The sequence below is a fragment of the Phyllobates terribilis genome, unplaced genomic scaffold (assembly GCF_046119375.1).
Source record: "Phyllobates terribilis strain yellow unplaced genomic scaffold, ASM4611937v1 Scaffold_5__5_contigs__length_657084704, whole genome shotgun sequence".
In the NCBI taxonomy this organism is placed as follows: Eukaryota; Metazoa; Chordata; class Amphibia; order Anura; family Dendrobatidae; genus Phyllobates; species Phyllobates terribilis.
The window spans coordinates 372661107-372673685 of record NW_027362765.1 but is presented as its reverse complement, the minus strand read 5'-3'; the positions used below and the strand labels follow the sequence as shown (position 1 = coordinate 372673685).

At 45.7% G+C, this 12579-nt stretch overlaps 1 protein-coding gene across 1 annotated transcript in view; it reads right to left on the bottom strand.

Moving 5' to 3' along the window:
• Positions 1-11415, bottom strand: part of LOC141271571 (uncharacterized) — a 101008-nt gene extending 89593 nt beyond the window's left edge. The window contains exons 1-5 of the mRNA XM_073681619.1: positions 11311-11415; positions 6906-7058; positions 6612-6791; positions 6405-6528; positions 654-721 (exon numbers count right to left, since the gene is read on the bottom strand). Of these exons, the coding sequence (XP_073537720.1) occupies positions 654-721; positions 6405-6528; positions 6612-6791; positions 6906-7058; positions 11311-11385 (600 nt within the window). The 5' untranslated portion in view covers positions 11386-11415. The remainder of the gene's footprint in view (positions 1-653; positions 722-6404; positions 6529-6611; positions 6792-6905; positions 7059-11310) is intronic.
• Between the last annotated feature and the right edge of the window lie 1164 nt (positions 11416-12579).

The following is a 12579-nucleotide window of genomic DNA, read 5'->3' as shown; positions in this document are numbered from 1 at the left end:
GAGGCAGTAGGCTGCTAGGGACAACGTGAGCCTGTTACTTGGGGCAGTGGATTGCCATAGAACCCTTCCATGCAAATCCATCTGTCGGCCTGGGAACCTCAAGATGTACGTCGGGCCCCTTGGGCACACTAAGCTTGCAAAAATGCTGGGAAAGATGGACTCAAATTCTCAAATTCTGCTCGTGGTGGAGAAGAATTCCTAAGGCTAGAGGAGTTAGCATGAGGGATGCTCTGTCCATATAGAGAATTAGGGCTGAAGTTATGTCCGGTGCCTGTGGGAAAGACTGTAACCTGTTGGGCTCTATCCTATATGATTGATTGTAAAGAGCGTAAACTGTCAAGTAAAAGTTTGATTGTTTTATGAATTCCATGTCCCCTGGATTGTTTGCTGCAAAGGTTCCGGAAGATGAAAGCCTGGAGCCAGTGGAGGCCCGTGGACCACAAGTAAGTGTGATGCACCCCACACACAGCAGAACACGGAGACGTGGACACATTTTGTCTGTAGGGTGCCAGAGTGTGCATAAGCAGCAACTCGCCCACTACTACCTCGCTCAGGCACCTTACATATAAATCATAAAATAATGGAGATTGGCAGAACGCATGACCTGCACAGCCTCCTACACATCAGATTCCTACAACCTTCTCTCCACCTACCTGATGATCCCATGAACAGTCCTGAGGTCCGGGATGTCTCTCTGGTGTCGTCCTCTTACTGGTTCTTACTGTAGGGAAAACATAAATGATAAAATAATGAGGCTGGTGCTGGGCATGGAAACAAGCTGGGGAGGCACAGGTTCAAGAAGTGCTAGGTCACGCCCAGAGCACTTAACACCTGATTTGCATGTGAATGAAAACACTAATTACTCGGGAATTCAGCAACAGATAGAAGATATAAAGGTGTGGATGGATTTCTAATTTCTGCATGCCGATATACGCGGTTTAATTGGGTTGGTCTTACTGATAGATTCCCCAATGTAATAATATGTTTCTCCTTGAAGCCACTCCACCTTCATACAAAAGCTGTATCTCCTTATAACACGCCGACTACATCCATAATATAGAGGAGCATCTGACCAGACACCACACTCTGCGGCCAGGTTTAGGTGCATGGCACCATTTATGTTAACCCCTTAACGACCGCCAATACGCATTAATACGGCGGCCGTTAAGGGGTCTTATTCCTGATAGCTGTTTTAAAACGGCGGTCGGGAATAAGTGACTAGCAGTCCCCCGCAGGTACAATTCCCACGTGTGACAGCTGTACAGGACAGCTGATGGGTATCAGCCCCAGCAGGTTTTGTTGCCAATCGGGGCCGATTAACCCCTTAAATAACAATTTCTCAATCGCAACAGAAGTATCTAAATCAGGGGTCTCAAACTCGGCTAACTATATGGGCCGCACATAGAAAAAATGTGAATTTGAAGGGCCGCATTCTTTGCAGGATGATATGATTTTTTTAAAGATACCTTATTGTTTTTTCTATAGAACTTTTGGATCATTTTTTGAACATTTTTGGCTTTTTTAATTTTATTCTTTTATATGGCATTCATTTTATGGGCTATGGTACAGTTTTATAGTTTTTACAAGTTTACAGTTTTTACAATTTTTATTTCCTTTTTGTGTCCACTAATTGGCCAAATACAGTGATTTTTTTCTTACAATTTGCAGCATATAGTGATTCTGACCAACTTCTTGTAGTAATGTCCCCATCTTGTAGTAGTTTCCCGATGTCGTGGTAATGTCCCCATCCTTGTCCGCATCTTGTAGTAATGTGGCCATCTTGGTCCCCATCTTGTAGTAATGGCCCATCCTGGTCCCCATCTTGTAGTAATGTGCCCATCCTGGTCCCCATCTTGTAGTAATGTGGCCATCCTGGTCCCCATCTTGTAGTAATGTGCCCATCCTGGTCCCCATCTTGTAGTAATGTGCCTATCCTGGTCCCCATCTTGTAGTAATGTGCCCATCCTGGTCCCCATCTTGTAGTAATGTGCCTATCCTGGTCCCCATCTTGTAGTAATGGGCCTATCCTGGTCCCCATCTTATAGTAATGTGCCCATCCTGGTCCCCATCTTATAGTAATGTGCCCATCCTGGTCCCCATCTTGTAGTAATGTGCCCATCCTGGTCCCCATCTTGTAGTAATGTGCCCATCCTGGTCCCCATCTTGTAGTAATGTCCCATCCTGGTCCCCATCTTGTAGTAATGTCCCATACTAGTCCCCATCTTGTAGTAATGTCCCCATCTTGTAGTAATGTGCCTATCCTGGTCCCCATCTTATACTAATGTGCCCATACTGGTCCCCATCTTGTAGTAATGTGCCCATCCTGGTCCACATCTTGTAGTAATGTCCCATCCTGGTCCCCATCTTGTAGTAATGTCCCATCCTAGTCCCGATCTTGTAGTAATGTCCCCATCTTGTAGTAATGTGCCCATCCTGGTCCCCATCTTGTAGTAATGTGCCCATCCTGGTCCCCATCTTGTAGTAATGGCCCATCCTGGTCCCCATCTTGTAGTAATGTGCCCATCCTGGTCCCCATCTTGTAGTAATGTGCCCATCCTGGTCCCCATCTTGTAGTAATGTGCCCATCCTGGTCCCCATCTTGTAGTAATGTGCCCATCCTGGTCCCCATCCTGCAGTAATGTGCCCATTCTGGTCCCCATCTTGTAGTAATGTGCCTATCCTGGTCCCCATGTTGTAGTAATGTGCCCATCCTGGTCCCCATCTTGTAGTAATGTGCCCATCCTGGTCCCCATCCTGCAGTAATGTGCCCATCCCGGTCCCCATCTTGTAGTAATGGCCCATGCTGGTCCTTAACTTGTAGAACATTCAACTGAAAAGAATCACTGACTTCGGCGGCCCTCAGGACCAGGCCGCAATCATTATGGGGGCTCTGGTGCCTGCGGGCCGCATTAAGCAGCCTCAGGGGCCGCATGCGGCCCTCGGGCCGCGTGTTTGAGACACCTGATCTAAGTGGTTAAAAGGGGGTTAAAAGATCCCCTATGGGAGGATCGACTGCCCTGCAATTGAAATCATGGGTGCCGATCGTTGCCATGGTACCCAGAGGTCATCTGTGGCCTGTAGGATCCAGCTTTAAGCAGTGTCTAACAGGCTGAGCCAGTAACTCACTGACATATCTCCGTCAATGCAGTACACGAGTACTGCGGTGCATGAGACCAACGATCAAAGTAAAAATTTTATATGTTCCACAGTGAAAAAGTGAAAGAGTAAAAGAAATTGTCCAAAAAAAATAAAAAATAAACCTAAAAAAAAATCACAAAAAAGCACACAAAAATCACGAAAAGCAGTTTTGCCACTGAAAACGCAGCCTTTGTGATAAAACAAAGATAAGCAAAAAAAAGTACAACTAATTGGTATCGCAGAGTCTGGAACGACCTGATCTATAAAAGTGTCACATCATTTATTCCGTAGACGAACACTTTAAAAAAAAATAATGAAAAGCACAACAAAAATGTCGCTTTTCATCAAGGAGGGAGTGTGGACCAGGGCTCGGTAGGCTGCATGCATCACACACACCCCATTTCCGAGGGACAGCTCAACGGTGCTCCCACGAGACAGAAGTGCAGGCACGACAGCATCTGTCCCTGGCTGGAGTGGGGAGGGGGAAGCACACCCAGTGATGTAGGAGCAGGAGGGGAGGGTTTCTGGGCATAGGGAGGAGCCCATTGGTTGCTAGTCACCTGGGCTCATACACAGAGAGGGAGGTATATAAGGTGGGCACCATCTTAGAAGTAGAGACAAGACAGTCAGAGGAAGAGGAGAGGAGAGGAGCTCAGCCGGAGAGGGCTGACAGAGAGCTGTGGCTCAGCCAGGGCCCAGCTCCACGAGGCAGGCCTAGAGTGAAGGCCAGAGCCAGAGGAGAAGGACAGTAACAGCAAGGAACAGAAAGGAAAGAAGGAAAGAAACAGAACACCAAGAGAGGCCCAGAGACGCGAAGGCAGAAGGAACCCCAAAGGCCCAGGAGATTAGGGTGACAGGTTGGCAGAACAGGGTACTGGATCCCAAGTTGGTGGAGGCGACTAATCCTCAGCCAAGGACCGGCGGTCGCCATCATATCTTGGTGCGACCCCTCACTACACCTACTAGAAAGGCATGCCACATAGGGTCAGGGCAGAGAACACGAAGCCCTCCCAGGAGAAGGCCCGAGGCAGCTGGACAAAAGTAGTGTCACTGGTGGGGCACGGCCAGAGAAAGGAATAGAAGGGAGTCCTGGGCCACACTCCGGAATTACCTGGGGGTTGACTGAGCCCCTTGCCTGGTGGACGCAGCACGGCTCGGGCGGTCCTACCTGCGCACAAGTGACCTGGATGAGAACTGTGAGTAAAGCATTTGAACTGCAACACCTTGTCTCTGTGCTTTCTCACCGCGTCGGCACTATTAGTACTGGGACGCCCGCACCATCACTCCCATCCTCTACTACACTGCCCTGGGGCTGCACTCCTCCCGTGGGGAGTCACACCACCTCAGCTGCATACCCCATCAGCCCCAGCAGTCTGCCTTGCAGCGGCGGTCCGCGCTGGCCGCAATCCACGGGTGGCGTAGTCGGACAATTAACTCAAAACCTTACAAACAGACTGCCACTGAATTGACCACCCTGGGCACGGGCCGTGTCATCGCCACGGAGACTACAACCCCCAGCGATCCGGCTCTGGGTACACATGTGCATGCACAACACAGGCCCAGGGGGCGAGTCAGTGGCTCTTCAAATGTGACATGGCATTCGCAATCTATTCCAGACAAATTTACACTCCAAAAATCAACAAAAATCAAATAGTGCTCTTTCCTTTCGGACTCCTACCATGTGCCCAAATTGCAGTTTTTGACCACATATAGGGTATCTTCGCATTCAGAAGAAATTGCTGAACAAATTATGGAGTGCGTTTTTTTCCTATTATCCATAGTGAAAGTTAGAAATTTGGGACTAAAACAACATTTTAGCAGAAAAAAATAAATTTTCGTATTTATATCCACATTTGAAAAAGTTTAATGAAGCACCTACGGGTTCAACAAGCTCAACACACCCCTAGATGAATTCCTTGATGGGTCTAGTTTTCAAAATGGGGTCACTTATGGGGGCTTCTGCTGTTTTGGTACCTCACGAGATGTGCAAATGATACATGGTGTCTGCAATTCCAAATACAAATGTCGCTTCTTCCCTTCCGAGCCCTTCCGTGTGTCCAAACATAACTTTTTGACAACACGTGGGGTATCGCCACGCTCAGAAGAAAGTGGGTAACAAACTGTGCAGTCCATTTTTTTATGTTAAATTTTGAAAAAGTGAAAATTTGGGGTTAAATCAACATTTTCGTGAAAAAATTTAAATATTCAATATGACGGCCTATTGTTATCAAATTCTGTGTAGTACCTGTGAGTTCAAAATGCTCACTAAACTCATGGATAAAATCCTCGAGGGGTGTAGTTTCAAAAATGGAGTCACTTGTGGGAGTTTTCTGCTGTTTGGATGCTTTAGAGATCGTGTAAATACGACATGGTGCCGACAATCTATCTCAGCCAAATTTACGTTGCAAAATTCAAATGGTGCTCCTTCCCTTCCGAGCCCGACCATGTGACCAAAAAGAGGTTTCTGACCACATGTGGGGTATCAACGTGCTCAGAAGAAACTAGGTAGAAAAATGTGGGGTCCATTTTCTTGTGAAAAAATTGGGACTAAAGCAACATTTTAGAGTAAAAATTAAAAAAAAAAAATTCATCCGACTTTGCACTAAAGAGATTGTCCATTACTTTAGCTTCGGATAGTCATCAATGTCTGATCGGTCAGGGTCCGACACCTGGCACCCCCCCGCCGACTAACTGATACTGGTGCCGGTAGCCGCAGGAAACTTCAAACAGAGATGAAAGAAAACCTACAAAAGGGATTTCTTCACGTGAGGTGTCATTTTAATCAGTATGACAGCGCCAATATGGCCCTGTCTGTACTTTACTTAGTAAAATGCTGCTGACAGGTTCCATTTAAGCTTAAAATTAGCTTGGTCACTAAGGGGTTAATTATATTTCATGTTTATATTTTATAAACATAGAAAGAGAAATAAACTACATCCTGGACACAAGCGCAGGTTCTGAGTGTTACATTGGAGGATGTAGAGAGGTCTCATCATTGGCCGCTGTGGTGACCACTGCTCCTGTTGCAATGATTGATGGAGGAGGTCACATGTCAGTCTGGACCAGAAGAACAAGTACAGAGACCATCAAAGGTCCCAGGAAGGGTTAGAGTGAGAGAATTGGGAATCAGTGAAGAGAATAGTATCTAATTTATACAATTCTGAAAGCTTTTTTTTAGATTTTTCAGTGGCTGAACAATGCCTTTAAGATTTTCCTAAAGCAACCAACTCCTTCAACAAATCCATGTATTTAGTCCTGTCTATTACCTGGTGATGTGCGGGGCCGGTGCTCCTCCATCATGACGTCCTTATACCGATCCTTGTGTCCTTCTAGATACTCCCACTCCTCCATGGAGAAGTAGACGGTGACGTCCTGACACCTTATAGGAACCTGACACATACAATGATACCATCATCCCCCCGATCACTTCATAGCGTCACTGTATAATGTCCCAGCATTCCCAGCAGTGTCACCTCTCCAGTCAGCAGCTCAATCATCTTGTAGGTCAGTTCTAGGATCTTCTGGTCATTGATGTCCTCATGTCTTCGGGGGTGTGGTGGAGGCAACGGGATTGGGCTCAGGGTTCCTCCCCGTCCTTCAGACACAGGGGCCTGACAGTGATCACTAGAGGTCTTCTTCACCATTGTATAATCCTGTGTATGGAGAGATATAGTAATAAATCTAATTTCCAGAGTCCTCCTCACCTCTTTAGTCATACAATCTATTACCATAAATCTATATAATGTGACGTCATCAGAATCTCTCACCTCTCCTGTAAGCCGGAAGATGATCTCTAGGGTCAGATTTAGTATACTCTCTCCCATATTTGCGTCTCTGATTCTATCCATCCTTGACAGGTCAATCAGGAAAATTCTCTGATATAAAAGATCTCCATTGAGAGGGTCCGATATTGTCGAAATCTGAATAGAAAGATGAGTCTATGTAAAATCATACAAAATCCCTTGAAGAAAATACAATTCCGGAGGATAATAAGAGGAAACATTTAAAGGGCCATAATCTTGATGTCATATCACCAGGACATGCTATGACCTCTGGTATTTCTACTGATTCGGAGGGTCACGTTGCTGATTCGGTGTGGCTTCCCCTTCACAACATCGCTCCCAGCCACCAGAGTCTGGTGGGTGCTAATAACAGCTATATGGTGACGGGTGTCAAACCCCCATTGATTTGTTATTGATGACCTATCGAAAAGATAAATCTTCAGTACTGTAGTAAAGGACAACCCCTTTGAGGTGGTTTTATAGGACCTCATACAGACCTGGTGTAGTGTGCTCTGTATTCCACACGATTGGGCTTTTCTACTGACACCTGTATCCAAGCTTGCCCATATTTATTGAAGCAGGTGACATCTTTGCGTATCTTGGCTAAGTACCTTTGTTCATCTTATTGTTCAGCTGAGTTTCATGTTCAAAATCTATTATTAACTCACTCCTGAAGAACTTGGCACTGATTGAGGTGTACTACAAATCAGGCAACATTGATTACAATGCCATATTAATTCTATTTCCTTAGGTACTAGGATTTACGTATATTCTTGGTCTGGGCACTGATTGCGGAATGATTGGGTTTTGATTACATTGAGTACAGTGCCATGTTGAATTTTATCGGCACTAGGATTTGGATATTACGATTGCTTTACTGTGGTTGTCGTATTAATATGGCTTCACATGGTGACGGTTACAATAATGTTGATCATATGTTTGTTTGATTATAGATTGGGACTGCTAGGGACAGTCCTCGTTGAGCAGGGGCGTCATTGCGTTTTTAGGGTGTCAAACTCCGCGGTTAGGTAGGGTGTCTAACAGGAACATATATTTGAAGCCTAGACTTAGTGATTTTCTTTTGGTGTGTTAAGTGTTCCAGTTAGGGCTAGTCGCTCAGCCTTGTGCATTTATAGGTATTTATATGTTGTTGGATTACTTGGTACAGTTTTAACATTAATCGTGTTAATGCTTTTCTAATGAAGAATCTATTGTTTTATGATATAGTATTTTCTGTGAATGTTTACTTACTTGATATACCAGTCACTACTTATACTCTGTGAGTTAATGTACCACAGTAGCTGCAGACCACGTGATTGTAATGGGACCTGTGGGTCACTGTATTACTACAAAATACCAGTGATTGTCTTTCTGCTGTGTCTAACACTATGTCCTCCCTCTATCTAAAACTGAATCTGTCAAAAACTGAACTCCTTGTGTTTCCTCCCTCTACTAACTTTCCCAAACCCAATATTGCCATTTCCATATGCGGTTCTACCATTATTCCCAGCAGCATGCCCGCTGTCATGGGGTTATATTTAACTCAGATCTTTCCTTCGCTCAACACATTTGACCACTTGCCCGCTCATGTCACCCACACCTCAAAAACATCTCTAGAATTCAACTTTTTCTCAACATTGACTCTGCAAAAACTTTTAATGTTGCTCTTATTCATTCTCATCTGGACTGCTGCAACTCTCTACTAATCGGTCTCCCTCTAACAAAACTCTCCCCTCTTTAATGCATCCTGAATGCAGCAGCCAGGATCATTTTCCTCTCCAGTCGTTACACCGATGCCTCTACCCTGTGCCAGTCAGTGCACTAGTTGCCCATAAGCTAGTGTGTCCAATATAAATGTACCTCTCTAATCCTCACTCCAAACGTATCACTGTAACATTTCTGTACCATCGAACATCTCCCTCATCTCAGTCTACCACGCTACGAGTGCCCTCTAGTCCACTAATGACCTAAGACTAACATCCTCAATAGTCCGAACTCCCATTCCCAGCTCCAAGACTTCTCACGAGCTGCTCCACTTCTCTGTAATGCACTACCCATGACAATTTGATTAATTCCCAATACCCACAGTTTTAAGCATGCCTTAAAAACACATTTCTTTAGACTGGGCTATTGCCTCACCTCACTTATGTAACTACTAGATGGTGGCCCGATTCTAACGCATCGGGTATTCTAGAATATGTACGCGGCCGACCGGGCGCAATCAGCAGAACGTTGTTTCAATTTGGCGCCAAAATCGCTGATTGGTCACGGGTGGCGGCCGCGACCAATCAGCGAACTGTGTTAGTGAGGACCGGAGAGCTTGTTTAAATGAGCAGAGCGGTGTTTAAATTTGGCGCCAAAATCGCTGATTGGTAGCGGTCGCCGGCGGCCGCAACCAATCAGCAGAGCGTTGTTTAAGTTTGGTGCCAATCTCGCTGATTGCTCGCGGTCGGCCACCGCGACTAATCAGCAGAGCGGCGTTTAAATTTGCAGCCTATATCGCTGATTGGTCGCGGCCGGCCACCGCGACCAATCAGCACAGCGGTGTTTAAATTTTGCGCCAATCTCGCTGATTGGTCGCGGCCGGCGACCGCGACCAATCAGCAGAGCGGCGTTTAAATTTGCCGCCCATCTCGCTGATCGGTCGCGGCCGGCCACCGCGACCAATCAGCACAGCGGTGTTTCAATTTTGTGCCAATCTCGCTGATTGGTCGCGGTGGCCGGCCGCTACCAACCAGCAGAGCGGCGTTTAAATTTGCCGCCCATCTCGCTGATTGGTCGCGGCCGGCCACCGCGACCAATCAGCGTCGTATTAGTGTGGGCCCGGGAGCGGCGCTGCTTGTGCGGCTCCGTATTAGCGAGGACCGGGGAGCGGCGCTGCCTGTGCGGCTCCTTCTGCTGCGAGAAGCCGGGAGATGAGCGGCTGCTCGCAGCAGAAGCATCCCGACCGGCGGCGCCGCTCCCCCGTTCACACTTGCTGTCAGGAGATCAGCGGGCCAAGCCGCTGATCTTCCGACGTTAGCCGCATGGAGGTCAGCGGCGCCGGTCGGGGTAGTTGTGCTGCTAGCGCCGCTCATCTCCCCGCTGCATAGCCGCTGACCTCCGTCCGCCAGATGAGCCGCTAACGGCCGCCATCTTTTTTCAGAAATCCCGCGCGCTGATTGGCCGCTGCCGGACCAATGAGCGACGCGGGATTTCCAGGACAGACAGAAAGACAGACAGACAGACAGACGGGATAAGACGATTATATATATAGATTCCAGTTGTGTCCTTCCAAAAATTTCTTCCACAACTGGTCCCTCATAGCATCTGTTTACACAGCCTTCATGTACTCAATAGCTCTTTTTGTCTGTACTGTACACCTACTGGCTGATGACTGGTTAATGCAGCCTTAAGTGCATACCCTGTTTAGTATATTATGGCTGTATTATACAATACAAGCACATTTTACCATTTACTTTTTGTGTCTCCCCTATTTCCTCATAGGGGAAGCAGAGCAGCAGAGCCCTCACTTCTCTTGGTACCTGTTGAACTATGTGTTACTCAGTATTATGTCTTTATTGGCTGTACAAGTCCACTGTAAAATGTATAGAGCTGTGGAATATGTTGGAATTAAAGAAATAATAATTATTATTGTAGTGGGTGAAAACAGTAAGGAGCCTCATTAAGGGGAAAATTACTGTATTTGTGCCACGATACATATCCCTCTTCCTGTGTTTAAACATTGAGAGGTATGTCCTTCTGTGACTGCGTCTAAGCACTGTAGTCACGTAGTGACTAGGGACTGTGGGCACCTATCCAATCCCTTGCACTATCCCTGTCCCCCGGATTACTCCTGGAGGTGGAGATGCCGGGTTCACGTACCTTGCTATGCTCCTGTGATGGTTTTAATTGAAGCAGGATCCTACCTGCTTCAGGATCACATTAGATAGGTTCCCAGCAAACCAGAGATCACCTTGTCGTTTGCTGCTGGGCATGCATGAATTGGTTCTAAGCATTTCCATTTTTTCTTATTATGCAGTAATGCAATTCAAATTTAATATATTTCATATTTACATGCTTTAGCAGATTTATTTGTTTGTTACTTTCTCAATGTAAACTTAGGAGACTCGGATCGGTAAGTATATTAAATACATGCACAGACGGCACAGGGGATGTAAGATAACAATTTTCATTAGAGTGCTGCTGTACATAAATGTAAAGACACTTTATTACAAAAAAAAGCACACTTACAAAATTGTTTTTTTTTCAATAAAAAATGGTTTTACTTTTAAAATGAAGAAAATTCTAGAATAAAAGTGACACATTTTTATACCTTACGTAAAATGGCATCAAATGAAAAAACAGAACAATGGAGGACTCAAAATAAGCGTTATATGTACATACATACCTCCACCGCCTGCAGAGCCGCACACTGGATATATGGCTGCTCTGTGCTTACAGGACCTGTGGTGATGTCACACATGGGTGGGAGGAGTCAGGAGATCACATGACCAGGAGGCTCAGCGAGTGCTGGTTGTCATGGTGCTGGATGAATGGATTTATCAGATCATGGCGATCGTGTCTTCAGGTTATTCTGCACTTGGATGCAGGACATCACTTTCCTTCCTCTGTTCCTTTATGTCTTCTATTACTTTTTATACGTCTTCTATTGTAGGCGTTATCTCATCTATTGTTTTTTTTTTCTTCTTCATTATCACATACCTTTGGTCAAATGAGGCCCTGTTTTTGTTTTTGTTTTTTTTTGGGGTTGAATTTTTTAATAAGGCTATTTTGGCCTATATATATTTTTTGTTCAGATTTAATTCCTCTTTTTCATTCAGGGGGACAAAAACAACAGAATTTTGCAACGTTTTAGATTTGTTTTTTTGCAATTTAAAATGACACATTTGTAAACAAATCTAATCTGAAATTTTCTTTGAATATTTGCATCAATTGTCGCAAAGCATAAAAAAAAAAAAAAAACACACTTGACTCAAGTCTTTTAAATGGCCAGTGTGAGCGTGCTCTTATTATTACTTATTGTTATAGCGCCATTTATTCCATGGCGCTTTACATGTGAAGAAGGGGTATACATACAAGAACAATTACAAAGATCTTGAATACAATGTGACAGTGACTGGTACAGGAGGAGCGAGGACCCTGCCCGTGAGGGCTCACAATCTACAAGGGATGGGTGAGGATACAGTAGGTGAGGGCAGAGCTGGTCGTGCAGCGGTATGGGGGAGCGGTGGTTGCTGCAGGTTGTAGGCTTGACGGAAGAGCTGGGTCTTCAGATTCCTCTAAAGGTTTCCACAGTAGGCGAGAGTCTGATATGCTAGGGTAGAGAGTTCCAAAGTACAGGTGAAGCACGGGAGAAATCTTGTATGCGATTGTGTGAAGAGGAGATAAGAGGGGAGTAGAGAAGGAGATCTTGTGAGGATCGGAGGTTGCGTGCAGGTATGTATCGGGAGGCTAGGTCACAGATGTATGGAGGAGACAGGTTGTGGATAGCTTTGTATGTCTGGGTAATGGGGAGCCAGTGAAGGGATTGACAGAAAGGGGAGGCTGGGGAATAGCGGAGGGACAGGTGGATTAGTTAGGCAGCAGTTTAGGATAGATTGGAGGGGTGCGAGAGTGGTATAAGGGAGGCCACAGAGCAGGAGGTTGCAGTAGTCGA